Source organism: Trichoderma virens, assembly GCF_000170995.1.
Source record: "Trichoderma virens Gv29-8 chromosome Unknown TRIVIscaffold_88, whole genome shotgun sequence".
Taxonomy (NCBI): Eukaryota; Fungi; Ascomycota; class Sordariomycetes; order Hypocreales; family Hypocreaceae; genus Trichoderma; species Trichoderma virens.
The window spans coordinates 1,043,731-1,057,229 of record NW_014013661.1 but is presented as its reverse complement, the minus strand read 5'-3'; the positions used below and the strand labels follow the sequence as shown (position 1 = coordinate 1,057,229).

Below are 13,499 nucleotides of genomic sequence, written 5' to 3'. Positions count from 1 at the left end.
CCTTCTCTCTTGGCGGCGACGATGAGACTAGATTTCACAGAGTCGACTCCGCCGACGTGGACAAGCGTATTAGCAGCACCGACAGCGACAGCGACAAGCGGCCTGGGAGCGGGAGATGCTCCGGGCCGGGACGATGACGAAGATGCCCTGCAGCGGTGGTCGTCCCTGATTGGGATCATCACGGCCATTGTTGGCAACGTGCTGATTGCGCTTGCTCTCAACGTTCAGAGATATGCGCACACGCGGCTGCACAAGGAGCGCAAGAGGATAAAACAGGAGGCTCGGGCAGCCTTGAAACGAGCGCAAAGCAGTAACAGCAATGGGAGCACGCAGGTCGGCGTCTATGGCACCATCATCGGTGACGATACAGGAGATCATTACCAAAATGGCCACTCAAGTACAAACGGCAACGACCGAGGGCTGTACGATGACAACTCGGAAGACGAGCATGAATTCGCCGAAGACGAGCCCCTGATGGCATCGTTTCAATCCAGCGCAACGACGGCGAGTTCCGACACCGACACCAAACCAGACAAAAAACCATCTTCGAACTACCTGAAATCGCCATACTGGTGGCTCGGCCAGATCTTGATAACGTTGGGAGAAGCAGGCAATTTCCTAGCGTATGGCTTTGCGCCGGCCTCCATAGTCTCGCCTCTCGGAGTCGTTGCGCTTATATCCAACTGCATCATTGCACCCGCCATGTTTCACGAAAAGTTTAGACCTCGCGATTTCTGGGGCGTTGTCGTTGCCGTCTCTGGTGTTGTCACTGTTGTTTTGAGTGCGAGCCAAGAAGAGACGAAGCTGAATCCTCATGACGTATGGGGAGCCATTACTACGATGGAATTCGAAATTTACCTTGGCGTTACGACATTTCTCATTATTGTTCTCATGTGGGCGAGCAGGATGTATGGCAAACGTACTATCCTTATTGACCTTGGCCTCGTTGGTCTCTTTGGTGAGTTGTACATGCTCTCTCATTCACAATACTATGGATCTTTTACTGACTGATATTTTGTAGGTGGATATACCGCCTTGGCCACCAAAGGTGTATCATCCATGCTCTCCACCAGCTTTGTGGCGGCTTTTACAACACCTGTAACATATGCCCTCATATTTGTCCTATTATCAACCGCCATTATGCAGATTCGCTATGTCAACAAAGCTCTATCCCGCTTCGACTCGACTCAAGTCATTCCCATTCAGTTTGTCATGTTCACACTGTGTGTCATCATCGGCAGCGCAGTGCTGTATCGCGATTTCGAAAAGACGAATAAGAAGCAGGCTGCCAAGTTTGTTGGAGGCTGTCTTCTCACATTCTTTGGTGTTTTTCTCATTACGAGTGGGAGAGAGCACAGAGATGATGACGAGGACATGCTGGATGAGAGCGACGGCATCGAAGAAACGATTGGGCTGACGCAGCACGACGGTAGCGTCTCATCTTCTGCGCTTCCTCAACTACGGCATGACCAGCGGCGGCTTAGCGTGCCGGCTCCTAAAACCCCATCTCGCCGATCTAGTAGAATGTCGCGAGTTAGCTTCGCTGACAGAGTCAAGCCAGATTCGGCTCATGGTGCCCTCGAAGTCCCCTCAACGCATTATTTCGAATCAGCACACTCTCCAGCGCATCTCAACGGCGACGAGGCACATGTTCTTGTAAGCAATCCATGGCAAGGGCTGTGGGTAAGCCCTGACCCCCCTCGAGGGGCTCGCACGGTATCAGCGGAAACCGTCCCCACGAGATCTGGACTGGGTTCTACGCCTGTACAACCACATCCTCTCTCATCTTTCAAAGATGCTCAGGTGACTCCATCACATTCCACCGACAGGCCGGTTACACCTCGAGCGTTACATAGTTCCAAATCGACCAATCACCGATCAAGACCATTTATTTCACCTTCACCTTTCTCTTCTACAGTCACCACAGCAGTCAAGGATGTAATCCTTCGCGAAAACGACAGCCCAGAGGCTGTTGCATCTTCGCTACGACGCATACGATCTAGCATTCGAGCGAGCTTATTCTTTAATAGCGATGACGAGGATGCCATCATGCCGGAGCGCATTGCGGAACAGCCCATTGTTCCTTACTCAGATGATAATCTGCCCGAAGCCCTGGGTCATGAGGATGCCGGGCCAAGCACAACCGCAAAAGTCTCAAGGGGGAGAGCTCGAAGTCTGAGCGACACAATTGGAGAGTTTTTCCGTCCTAAAAAGCAGAAGAAGCTGGAGACGGCCGAAGAAGACGACACTTTATTAGATGGCGACGACGAGCAGCAATTAAGTCGCAGTCCATAATTTTAATAGTAAAAATAACTATTTGAGCGGCGGTATACAGTCTTTACATATTAATATTCACGCGCATTTCAATACTCATCTCTTGTTTTGAAGATAGTTGATCAAAAGATTCTTTTCTTTTCTTTTTTTCCCGGGCAACACGATGCATCCATAGTGACGGCGTTTTTTTGGCATCACGAGGAAGGGGGGGGAGAAAAGCAGCTCGTATGAATGAATGAATGAATGAGGCGAGAGGGGGGGCATTAGTTAGTCGGATCTATTTTTGCGTGTGTGCTTTGCGTTTTTTTTCTCCTTTATGTTGTTTTGCGTTATTTCTTATTGTTTGATGATAGTGAAATGAATATATATGGCTGTGTCGGTTAGGCGAGATGAGTTGAGATGGGGTCGGCCCCTTTTGTACTCCTTTTCTAGTTGCTTGATGGGATACCATTAATGAAGTATCGATTGTTATCTTGAATCTAATTTCATGTTTGTATCTTTGTTCATTATTCCGAATTACAAGTTAAGACTCGCTCGCCAATCTTTAGAAAGGATATATATCTTGTCAAAATACCTCTATTTGGGGCGAGGTCAGTCGTAGAAGACTGGACACTGAGTCAGAGTCAGTCGTTATCCCATCAATCTTGAATATGGAAATTAGTTTTCAGAAAAAGATGAGGAAAATTGGTGTTGTAACGATCCAGGTCTTTCACGGGTTCTATGTATGTACTCTACTCAGAGCTAAATACCTATTTTATCTATCCAATCGTCATATTTTTCTCTGATTTTTTGGTGCGCCGCTGACAATGCATATTTAATCTCACGAATACCGTCCATCTTCTCCAACGTCTCGCCATCTGGTGTATCCATGTCGCGGTGCACGACTTTCCAGTTGTCGTCTAGCTCTCGTAGATATGTATATGCCTCCATCTCTGGCACATAAGGCATGTCTCCCATGACTGATGTGTCGGTGGAGGACATTTGTTTGACCAGTTCGCTATGACGAAATCGGATGACAGAATAGGACCCTCCGACGTGAGAGAGTGCGACACAGTTTTTTTGAATATCCATGTCTCCATCTCGGTATTGCGGGGGAATCCATACAAACTTTTTTCCATTAAATTCAAGCCAAGTCCGCTTTGAGTTCACATCGTAAGTATTTTTTTTTTTAAAGCGCATCATATTGCTGGCCTCGCCTGTGAGCTCTAGCTCCATTCTTGTTCGTAATGCAACTCGGATACCCGTACGATTGTATCCACTTGGCTTTACATCAAGAGTTAGGAGGTCCTCTTCAAAGGAAAGGACCTTTTCGTTATAGGCCATCCCCATGAGTTTCTGGATCATTTTCACCTCTTCTTCTACTTCCCCTAGTGCCTCTTCATTTTGTTGCTTTTTTTCGTCGAATGAACCTAAAAGGTCTTCACCAGAATTTGAAGGCTGTAAAGGACCATGCAAGTAGCGTCTGTTCAAGTCTATTGCTTGAATGACTGAAATTGAGCTAATCTCCCATATTTCGACCTTTGTTGAGAAAGCTTCATCCACGTATGAGATTGCTAGACGTCTGTTGTCTGGCGAGAAACAAAGGTGAACCCACCCACGGCACCCTCTCTTTCCCAAACACATCAGACGCTTTCCTGAGCCTATGTCCCATACCTGAACTTTGATGATTTTGGAAGGATAAATTTCAGCCACATCGTCCAGTGCTATAGCTAAGCACTCACTGTCTGATGAAAACGCAAAGTGATCTCTATACACTTCAAAACTGAACATTAAAGGAATTTTCTGTGAAAATATGATTCTTGCAGGTTTAGAGGAAATATTCCATAGTATAGCAGTGGATCTTGAGACGGTGATCAATTTTTCCGAGTCCGGGGAAAAATGAATCCGAGTATACATCCCAAGGTAGGAGTTTCTCAGGAAATGGGTGCATATTTTTGAGTCGATGTCCATTACTTCTATACCCACTGGGTGTGGGAGCATTGATGCGACAAGTCTGCCGTTAGGTGATAAAGAAACCGAAAATCTATCAATATCTTTGTCAAGAGAGTTATCTCCTGAATCTGGCGCGGTGAAGCTTTCTTGCGCTATCTCCACAACGTATATAGCCGAAGACCAGGCACAAAATATCTTGCTTCCATCAGGAGAGAAGACTAAGGTCCTGCTTCTCATTCTGATCTTTCGCAAGCATTTGCCGGAGATTACGCTATAGAGCTGAATTTCTTCCACAGCACTCGTCGCAAGCAATTTCCCATTGGGTGAGAAAGCGAAGTCCGAAATAGATGCCTCGGTCTGAGATGACCATTTAGTCTCACCTGATGTTGTGTCTGCAAGGGTAACTGTGCTTCGGCCTCTGAAGAAGACGGCAAGAAGAGAGCCGTCCGGGGAGAATTTTACCTTCCTGGCGTCTTCACCCCGAATAAGGCGGATGTCACTGCCATTATCGGCATTCAAGATTCCAATATACCTCTTTCTATACGACGGAAAACATGCTATTTTATTCTCATGGCCAAGCGAGAATATCGAAAGCGTTTCGTGCATGGGCCATTGCTGTAGCTGAATCCTCTTCATCGCTTGGCCCGTCTTCGTATTCAAGAATGTAGCAATAGCCATTGTATCGTGATAATTTTTGGAAAGATAACCAAGCAAGTCACGTGTCGTACTTGAGTATGAAATCGATAGATATCTGAGCGCCGTATCTTCAATCCGTAGCCGTTGCGATACTCTACCCGTTGATATATCCCAAATCATCAATTGAATGTTGCTTCGAAAGTCAAAACAGCTTGATGCTAGCTCCTCTCTATCCCAAGGAGAAAAACAAAGAGATGTAAGACTGATAATTTTGCTAATATTTTCACTATCCGTAAGAGGAATGCCAGAGTGCGCATCCAAGACTCGAATTGATTTCCCAGAATACGTTTCCCATATAGTTATAGTATGAGCGTTATGGCTAGCCGCTATCCACGTTCCGCAGCAGGAGACGGCGAGATCGTTGATATCCCTGATACCTTCATATGTTCTCGAAGAAGGGACCCATTCGGATTCGCCATTAGACCAAATCTGAACCCATTTCAGAGCTTCTCCTTCATAATGGCGCCGAGTGATGCTCTGGGTTGGGCTAAATATCAAAGCGGATGTGTAAACTTGCAAGGGGTAGTCTGCTATAGCATTGCCAAACATTTGAATAAATCGGCGGGCATCCCAAGCAAGCTCGACTAAACCAGGAATTTCAGAATTGGCCTGTTGCGATGAATCAGAGGAGTGTTCCTAGTCTGCATGACTTATACAACTTACGATAAATTGCTCTAGCCGTTGCATTCCTGCTATGCCGTCGAACGTGCTTCTGAGAAGGCTCAAGGCTTCTAGCCAGTAAATATACTTCTCTTTAAGAAATCCTTGTATTAATTCGTGACACTTATAATGAGACTGAATATCTGCTCTGCGTTTAGGCATAGATTGTTCAAAATGATCAATCCAATAGACACAGCTATATCTGATAGCAATGAGTGGATCGTCTCTCGCAGCGTGCTGCGGGAGATCATCTATTGAAAATGCAGGATCGATTAGACTATACATGTCTTTTCTTAAAATCTTTTTCATATTAGAAATGGATGCCTCGAAGATCTCTTTGTGGATGTGTTGCGTGCCATTCGGAAATAATCGTTGGCTTGCTTTGATGAGAAAATCCTTGGCAGATTGATGAACGAAGTATATAGTGCCATTTCTCTCCGTTAAAAAGGAGCCACAGCGGCCTAATATATCTTCCCAGTCATGCTCGGAAGGCCGAATTATATCTTTGTGATGGTAATTAGTATCGATCAGAGGAATGAACTCTTGTATGGTAAGAGGTCGGTAGGCAAGGGTGGCGATGGTAAGAACTCTTCTACCAACATCCGATATACTTGGGGCGTATACTTTAGTCGACATGCGTTCATAGAGTTGGTCAAGCCCTGGAGGGAAATTCGCCGATTTTGGGAGGGGATCGAATCGTGGTACCTTCTCCAAAAGAGCGCATACTAATGAAACCCAGAGAAAAGTTCCATTTGCGTTGGCAGACAGATATTTTTCTATCCCATCTCTTATCGACTGCGCATAGTCTCTTTTGTCCGATAAAAGCTTTACTTTGTGTCGGATATATATAGTTATTGCGGTCGATACGGATTCTGCATTGAGCTCGAGGCTTACGGTTGACTTATGTTCTGAAGTTGTGAGAACCTCTTGAATGTCTGCCTCATTTCGACTTGACACCAGCCATTTCAACGGAGAAGATGATGACGAACTTTGCACTATGACTTCGAGAAGTTGTGCTAAATCCGTCACGCACTCATCCAATGCATCGATAATAAAGATTGCCCCCTTTAGAAAATCATCTCTGAGCATCCGTCCAAATATCCGTGATAGAACGACCCAGGAATTGACGCCTTCAAATGCTGACTTTCCTGACTTGTCATACTCGTCTCTGATGTGAGAGATGAGCGAGGGTTGCTGGACGACTATCATATGCAACAAGCCACGTAATACTGCCGAAGCATTGTTAAGACGAATATCTGTTGCTTGGCAGAGAAAATAATAGACGTTGCCCCCAGGTTTCGTCGCCCTCAGCTCATTAATGATGCCGCATAGCAGCATAGTCTTCCCTTTGCCTGGGTCGCCCTTGATCCACAGTAAACGGGTTTCAGGATCTTCTAGCCACTGTATGAACTCTTTGCTTCTTGTAATCCAGATATACGCATCCAGAAGCAGACCACCCTTCGTCTCTTCAATGCGCTGTTTATCATCCTTTGGGTTTGTGATGAACAGGGCATTCAGACAAGCTTTGTTCTCTTGAAGCTTAAGGGCTGTAGCAGGCGATTTATCAGTCTGAGGGTAGCGCTCAACTAAAGCCCTTGCAACCGATGCAGCAGTTGCGGCAGCAAAGTTTTGCCATTCTGCCCAGTGTTTCGTCTTGTGGCCATCCCCATAGTTGCTCACGCCTTTAACAATGATGCAAGGCAATTCGTCCCAGACTCCAGCACCCTCCATCTCAAAAGCTATGATGTTATGCTTCCTTGCCAGAGAGTCACGACGAATGCCAGAGCTAAAGGCCGTGTCACCAGATCCAAAGCGTCCGAAAAAGATGGATGGAATTTGAGTAGTCTTTAGATCGCCGTCATTCTCTAGCAGATTCTTTTGGTGTAAGCGATCTCGGGTTTTCGGAGGGTTGAGTTTGCAATCGGTCTGTTCGCAGTCCGTATGCTTAGACTCATCACACACTGCACAGAGATCTTCATCCGGGCTGTAGTCGGCACACACACATTGTGATGAATTATAATGTCTGTGAATATGCGTTGGCTCGAAGAGAATATCGTTGGCAGAACCAGGATACATGTATGTTGCCGCTTTGCGCCTCCGCTGATACTTTGTCTCCGAGGCACGGCGCTGGATCTGCTCAAGATAAACTGCTGCCTTCTCCTCTAGACGCTGGTATCCTATTTCAGTTTTTATATTGGAAGTAAAGCTTCGGATATTCTTGTTTGCGCGCCCATGTCGGTCCTCAAGAGTGTCTTTCTCTTTAAACGCGACGACAAACTGGGTGCCCAGATCGTACTGGATAACCGTTTCACTGATGACTACATCGCCAAGCAGCACCTCTTCTCCATTTGCATTAGGAACGCCTTCGCATATTCCGGCAAGAAGAAGGAGCTCAATGCAAGGATAACTCGATCGGAGACTGGCTGCCGCGCCTGCTGCGGTGGCTTTGCCTGAATTGCAGAGGAGCACCACGACGATATTATATCTGCCCATGCATCCCGTGGTGTAAGTGTTGAGATCACCTCGGGCTCTGCCGAATGGGTCGCCATCCGTGTCCCAAAATTTATCCAAGAGGAGACAGACAGCATCGTATTCGAGTGCCCTTGTGCAGACAATTGCGATTTCGAATTCGTCTCGGCTAGTTGGCTGAGATGCCGTGTCGACCACCATGCTTGCGAGCGAGGCTTATTGTATAAGCCAGTTTCCTTTTATTTTTGTGTTATATACAACATGAGTTGTAATTATTGCGATGCACTGCCAACCTTGAGAGAGAGGAGAGGGGAAAAGTCAATGATTGCCAGAGCGAAGGGGTTGGGCATCCTTCAACCACCCATTTTCTTGCGGCGGAAAGCTACATGATTCGTCTCCTGAGAGGCATCCAAACAAAATCATTTAAATGGACGCAAGATGGTGGAGTATGGCGCATGCATACATGTGCAGGGGAGAAGCAAGGCTTTGGGCTGGAATTGTTCGGAATTAGGCATTGACTCGATCTCGTGTGCCGCATGCCACCCAATGATGTACTATCTGGCATTTACGGGTACTATTGGCATTCTTACTAGGAATTGAGTCCCAGACACCAAAATTTTCTGAGCGTTGTAAATATTGTCATTGGACGAAACCTTTCTATAAAGCAAACCTTACATTCTGAGTGCTTGGACCCCAAAATGGCGTATTGACTTTGAATTTGCAATTATAAATGCGCTGAAAATATAGTATAATGCAAAATATCTCACCTTTCTACTGAAAGCGCCTGAAAGCAAAATAAATGACGAACCGTACACATGTCCAATCCAAATGACTGCTGAGCCCACAACGTCTCGCTTCTCGATCATCCTTTCAGCAGAGGCGGATTTCTATAAATAGAGCCCCCAATAGATCCCATATACCTAGTCAGTGGAGCAATCAAGTCGTCCCATGCATCACCACCTGAACCATGTCTATGCTTCAATGATCTGACATACAGAGCGCAGCTGCAAGTTAGCTGTAGAAACAGCCTTTATCCTGGAGCGGGACTGCTAGATGGACATAAGGGACACAAATTGAAGCGAAACCTGCTTTTGTGCTTGGAGAACATCCACAAGGTCTGGCTAACTGTTAGGCATATTTCTCAAGAAGCGCTTTCATCACGGACGCCGCTGTGGCAGCCGCAAAATGCTGCCACATCTTATTCTTGTGGCTATCGGCATAGTCGCAAATGCCCTTGACAATAATGCAAGGGAGCTCATCCCAAGCGCCCGCCCCCTCCATCTCAAATGCAATGAGGTCGTATTTCGCGGCGATTCGATCGCGGTCCTCACTGGACCTCATTACCGTGTCTCCTGATCCGATGGAGCCAAGGAATATCATAGGCGCTTGAGCCTCCTTGTTACGTCCTTCTTGTTCCAAGTGAAGCTTGTGTTTTATCCGATGCCTTTCAATCAGAAACTTCTCGTCACATTGTAGTTCATGGCATGACAATTTTCGGGAATCCTCACAATCGTCATTGGAATTCTTGCAGGCACACTGTGGCTCACCATAGTGTTTGTGAACGTATACGGCCCCAAATAGCTTGTCATTGGCAGCTCCCGGACAGATATATTGTCCTATGGGTTGCTCTTTGGCGGTGATGTCCTGTATATGCTCAAGATAATAAGCTGCTCGCTTCTCAAGCTGTACCCTTCCGCGGAGTGTGTCAAAAAATTTGAGTAGGCTGCGAATCTTTTTCTCCGGCCTTCCAAGACTGTCTGTTGATGTTTTTTTGGGTACGAACTTATTGCTATGAAGCCTACCAAAATCGTACTGAAAAACGGAGCTACTCAAAACAACATCTCCAAGTAGGAGCTCCTTTGCAGTTCCAGGATTAGGAACGCCTCCACATATACCAGTTAAGAGGATAAGCTTCAGTCCCGGGAAGCTCGATCGAAGACTTGCGGTTGTGCTGGCCGCGCCAACTTTTCCCATTTCTGGGAGGAGTACTAGAACGATGTCGTGTTTTCCAATACGTCCGGTTGTATACACGTTTAGATCTCCCTTAGACTTTCCATACGGATCGCCTTCCTCATCCCAAAACTTATCTATGAGAACACAGACGGCGTCGTATTCGAGCGGTAACGCACAAACAATTGCGATTTCAAAATCTTCGCGGGAAGATGGAGGGATGGTAAGCCGTGCATCTTGAGGATGAGATATTTTGCGTCGATGAGTCAGGTTGATTGGCTGGAGACTTGGTAGAAGAGCGACAGTTCTGGTGGCACCAACATCTGCCTTCGATCCAAGGTTGATTTTCTTTTCTGCTTCTTCATCTAGGGCTTCCACCGATAAAAATTCCTTGAAAATTTTCCCCACTTCCATTTCAAGAGGTTTTACGATGTCATCGAAAAGCGAGTACCGCAACATCTGATCATCGCATGCGTCGCCGGTAGAGAAGTCTGTCAAAAGACATTTCTGGATTGCATCTCGATAAGCAATTGAGATGAAGTCTGGTCGCATCTTTTTAAATATTTGCGCGGCCGAGCACCAGAGCTCATTGGAGTTAGAAATATCTGCCTTATGGCCCAAAAATGACTCCAAACTTTGCCCAAGATGAATCTCAAGAAGAATAACGCCCAGCTCAAGGAATTCGGGATACCTATGATAGCCATTTGGGTCATACGGTGGGCCACGAAGTTTTTGAGGATCAGATGATAAAAAGGGCCTCAGAGGAATTTGCGTGTCGTTTCCAAAGAATACAATATTCCTTCGGCTCCATCGCTCTTTCGTCCAAGATCCACCATAGAAATGGAAAAGCGAGTAACAGAGGGTGAGACCAAGCGTAAGTTTTGTCATTGACGTCCAGTTCTTGGCATGGAGTGATATAAGAGTCTTGAGAGTATTTTCCTCTAGCAGCGTTTCACGTTTGTGTGTTCTTTCATCAGGCATATGATTCTGCACCCCTTCACCAGTGGGATCCAGAATTATGTTTAGCCTCCAGAACTCGGATCTCGGCTCTGAGTGAGTGTCCAAGAGGCTACAAATGCATTGATAAGACTCTGGGTTGCGAATTCGCCAAGGTTCTGGGGGCCTGCCTGTCTCGTCTTGCCCAGCAAATCCGACCCTTGTCTTCCCCCTATAGTTTGACTGGTTAGAACCGGCACACATGCGTTAGTTAAGTACATTTATTATCTTACATGGGTTTTTGGATATCGTGAATCAAGATCTCGTGCCAGATGTGTTCAACTGTGCCCGATGAGAGTAGAATGCACAAACGGTTCACCGCTTGGCCTTGTTTTCCGTTGTTGTAGGCTCCTATCCTGAGCCTTCCTTCGCGTTGAGGCTCGCTCCCACACTTGCTGCAAGCTACGTGCAGTGTAGAAAAGATGCGCTCAGCGAACGAAATGAGTTTATTGGATGCCTCTGGGGAAGTTTCGGGCTCTTGGTGCTTGCCAATAATGGACGTATCTTCTCCGGACCTTTGAAGCTCATCCGAAAGCTTCTTTAAAGCGTCCTGTATTTGGTCCCACGAAATGTTTTGGTCGTCCAGAGGGAGAATCTGTAGATTTACCAGATATTCACAATTGTCAGCCACGGGGAAAAGACTCTGCATTGACCAGAGCCGGCGGTGCTTGAATGAAGGATCATGGGATGGCTTGGGATCTGTCAGCTGGCGATTTTTAAGTGGACAAAGCAAGCAATTGGCGTTTTTGTGTGACTTCATACCTTTTGCTCCTGTAGCAGCGTGAAATCTATGATCTTACTGAAGAGTTCCTCAAGTAAGTCAGCCAGGCTTGCGATCTGTTCTACAAAACAGTAGGACTTTCCCGCTTCTTCGATGGCACTGAGATTAACAGATAAGTTGATAGCGGCCCTGTGTATATTGTCCAAGAATTCATGCCGCCTATCACAAGGATCCAAATCTTTTTTCATGTATCCAGTGAGTTCCTTCAAGATGAGCAAAACGTGCAGCACAAGCTCAAGGCTGTTGCCTGGCGTGCTTCTAATCGGGGGTGGCAAAGTTGCGTCCATGCTATATCAATGAAAGAGAGGAAGAATACCAGGAGTCTATTGGGCAACGAATAATGATTCAACTGTCAATACATATCGTAATGATGATGGAATATATTCTGGGCTTGGGCACGGCAGTGGTCTGCCGATGTAAAAGAACTTGGACCCAGGGACAGATTCAATAACATTGGAACCCCGCATCTCTCGGGAAAGCTCCTAGTCAACCATGTTACACGGCTATTCAATTTTTTTCCAGCCATCTTCAAACAGGTGATTTCATAAAGGATCACATATACGAGTTTGGTGTCACATTTAGTACTACATAAACCCACTTGCACCTTCGCTCATCCCTTTATTCAGCAGTCCTTTGTCCTTCTCTGTCCTTACCATGCACCCCTCAAGCACCTGGCTATGTTGCCCTTTTTTTTTTAAAAAAAAAAAAAGAATTTTTTTTTTTTACGAGCCCAGTGTCTTCTGGTTTCAGTCTCCCATCATTTAGTTATATCAGTATCTCTCGCAATACTAATAATCCGCCATGGTGCTGAACACCACCATCCGCGAACATGCGACGACCTGCCTTGATCTATTTTCCCTGGCTATCTTGCTACTAGCAGAAATTCATAGCTCAGATAACCCAAGTGCAGATGGGTTGATGGAAGAATTCAACCGATTTAAGATCTGGATGCATAATATTGACGTCTTTGCGGACCTTCACTCTTCGTTGGATTATCGACTTCGAGATTATGATGATACCAAAGGCATATTTTTGCGTGAACTTACAAGTATTGAAATCATCTTGCAACAGCGTATGTTCTTTTATCTCTTCTAGAATATCATTGATACTAATGTAAACAAATAAAGTTTACGTTTCTACGCTCCAAATTCTGTCCGAAACCTCGATCAACGAAGATAACAAGCCTGATACCTCCACAGCGATCACCTCACTTCAAGACCTGCATACGCATCTTTTGCATCAGGAGATTAATCAGCTTAACATGTCGTCCAATATGGTCAGAGATGCCGAGTTTGTCTACCAGCCCAAAAAGGCCGACAAGTTCGAACTCAAGGGCGAGGACGATATTGATCTAAGTGCTGTTCTAACTAACTACTATTCAAAGTTAATCAAACGCGAGTTTAGAGGCATGCAAGATACTCTAGTCCAACGACTAGTAGCATCCATGCTGACAAGGCGAAGACGGATAATGTACAGGCAATCTCAGCAACAGTATTGGAAGATACAACCAGTTGAGCACCAGAGCAAAAACTTTGAGCCAGCGCCATCTTGGATGATGGACACTACCTTGGACGGCAACATCCGCCACAATATCTCAGCGCCATCCGGCATATCTAAAGGTGGCACTGCTTCGCTGAATGAGCAAAGCAAGCAGCTCGTACCACCTCCACCAAAGGGAATCATATCCGGCACAGATTTCGTTTGTGACTATTGTTGTTGCATTCTTCCGAGCCATATTGCT

At 46.0% G+C, this 13,499-nt stretch overlaps 3 protein-coding genes across 3 annotated transcripts; 1 reads left to right on the top strand and 2 right to left on the bottom strand.

Annotated features, from left to right (window-relative positions):
- Window positions 1–141: 141 nt before the first annotated feature.
- Window positions 142–2,232, top strand: TRIVIDRAFT_114201 (uncharacterized protein; the record flags this gene model as incomplete). Its single annotated transcript, XM_014096437.1, has 2 exons — window positions 142–958; window positions 1,022–2,232. Coding segments are annotated over 2 exons (2,028 nt in total), but the record flags the coding sequence as incomplete, so codon positions are not given.
- A 3,306-nt stretch (window positions 2,233–5,538) lies between these two features.
- Window positions 5,539–7,293, bottom strand: TRIVIDRAFT_160869 (uncharacterized protein; the record flags this gene model as incomplete). Its single annotated transcript, XM_014096436.1, has 1 exon — window positions 5,539–7,293. The coding sequence occupies one exon, from the start codon at window positions 7,291–7,293 to the stop codon at window positions 5,539–5,541; it is 1,755 nt and encodes a 584-aa protein (XP_013951911.1).
- Window positions 7,294–9,159: 1,866 nt separating this feature from the next.
- On the bottom strand, window positions 9,160–10,395 carry TRIVIDRAFT_42949 (uncharacterized protein; the record flags this gene model as incomplete). Its single annotated transcript, XM_014096435.1, has 1 exon — window positions 9,160–10,395. The coding sequence occupies one exon, from the start codon at window positions 10,393–10,395 to the stop codon at window positions 9,160–9,162; it is 1,236 nt and encodes a 411-aa protein (XP_013951910.1).
- Window positions 10,396–13,499: the final 3,104 nt, after the last annotated feature.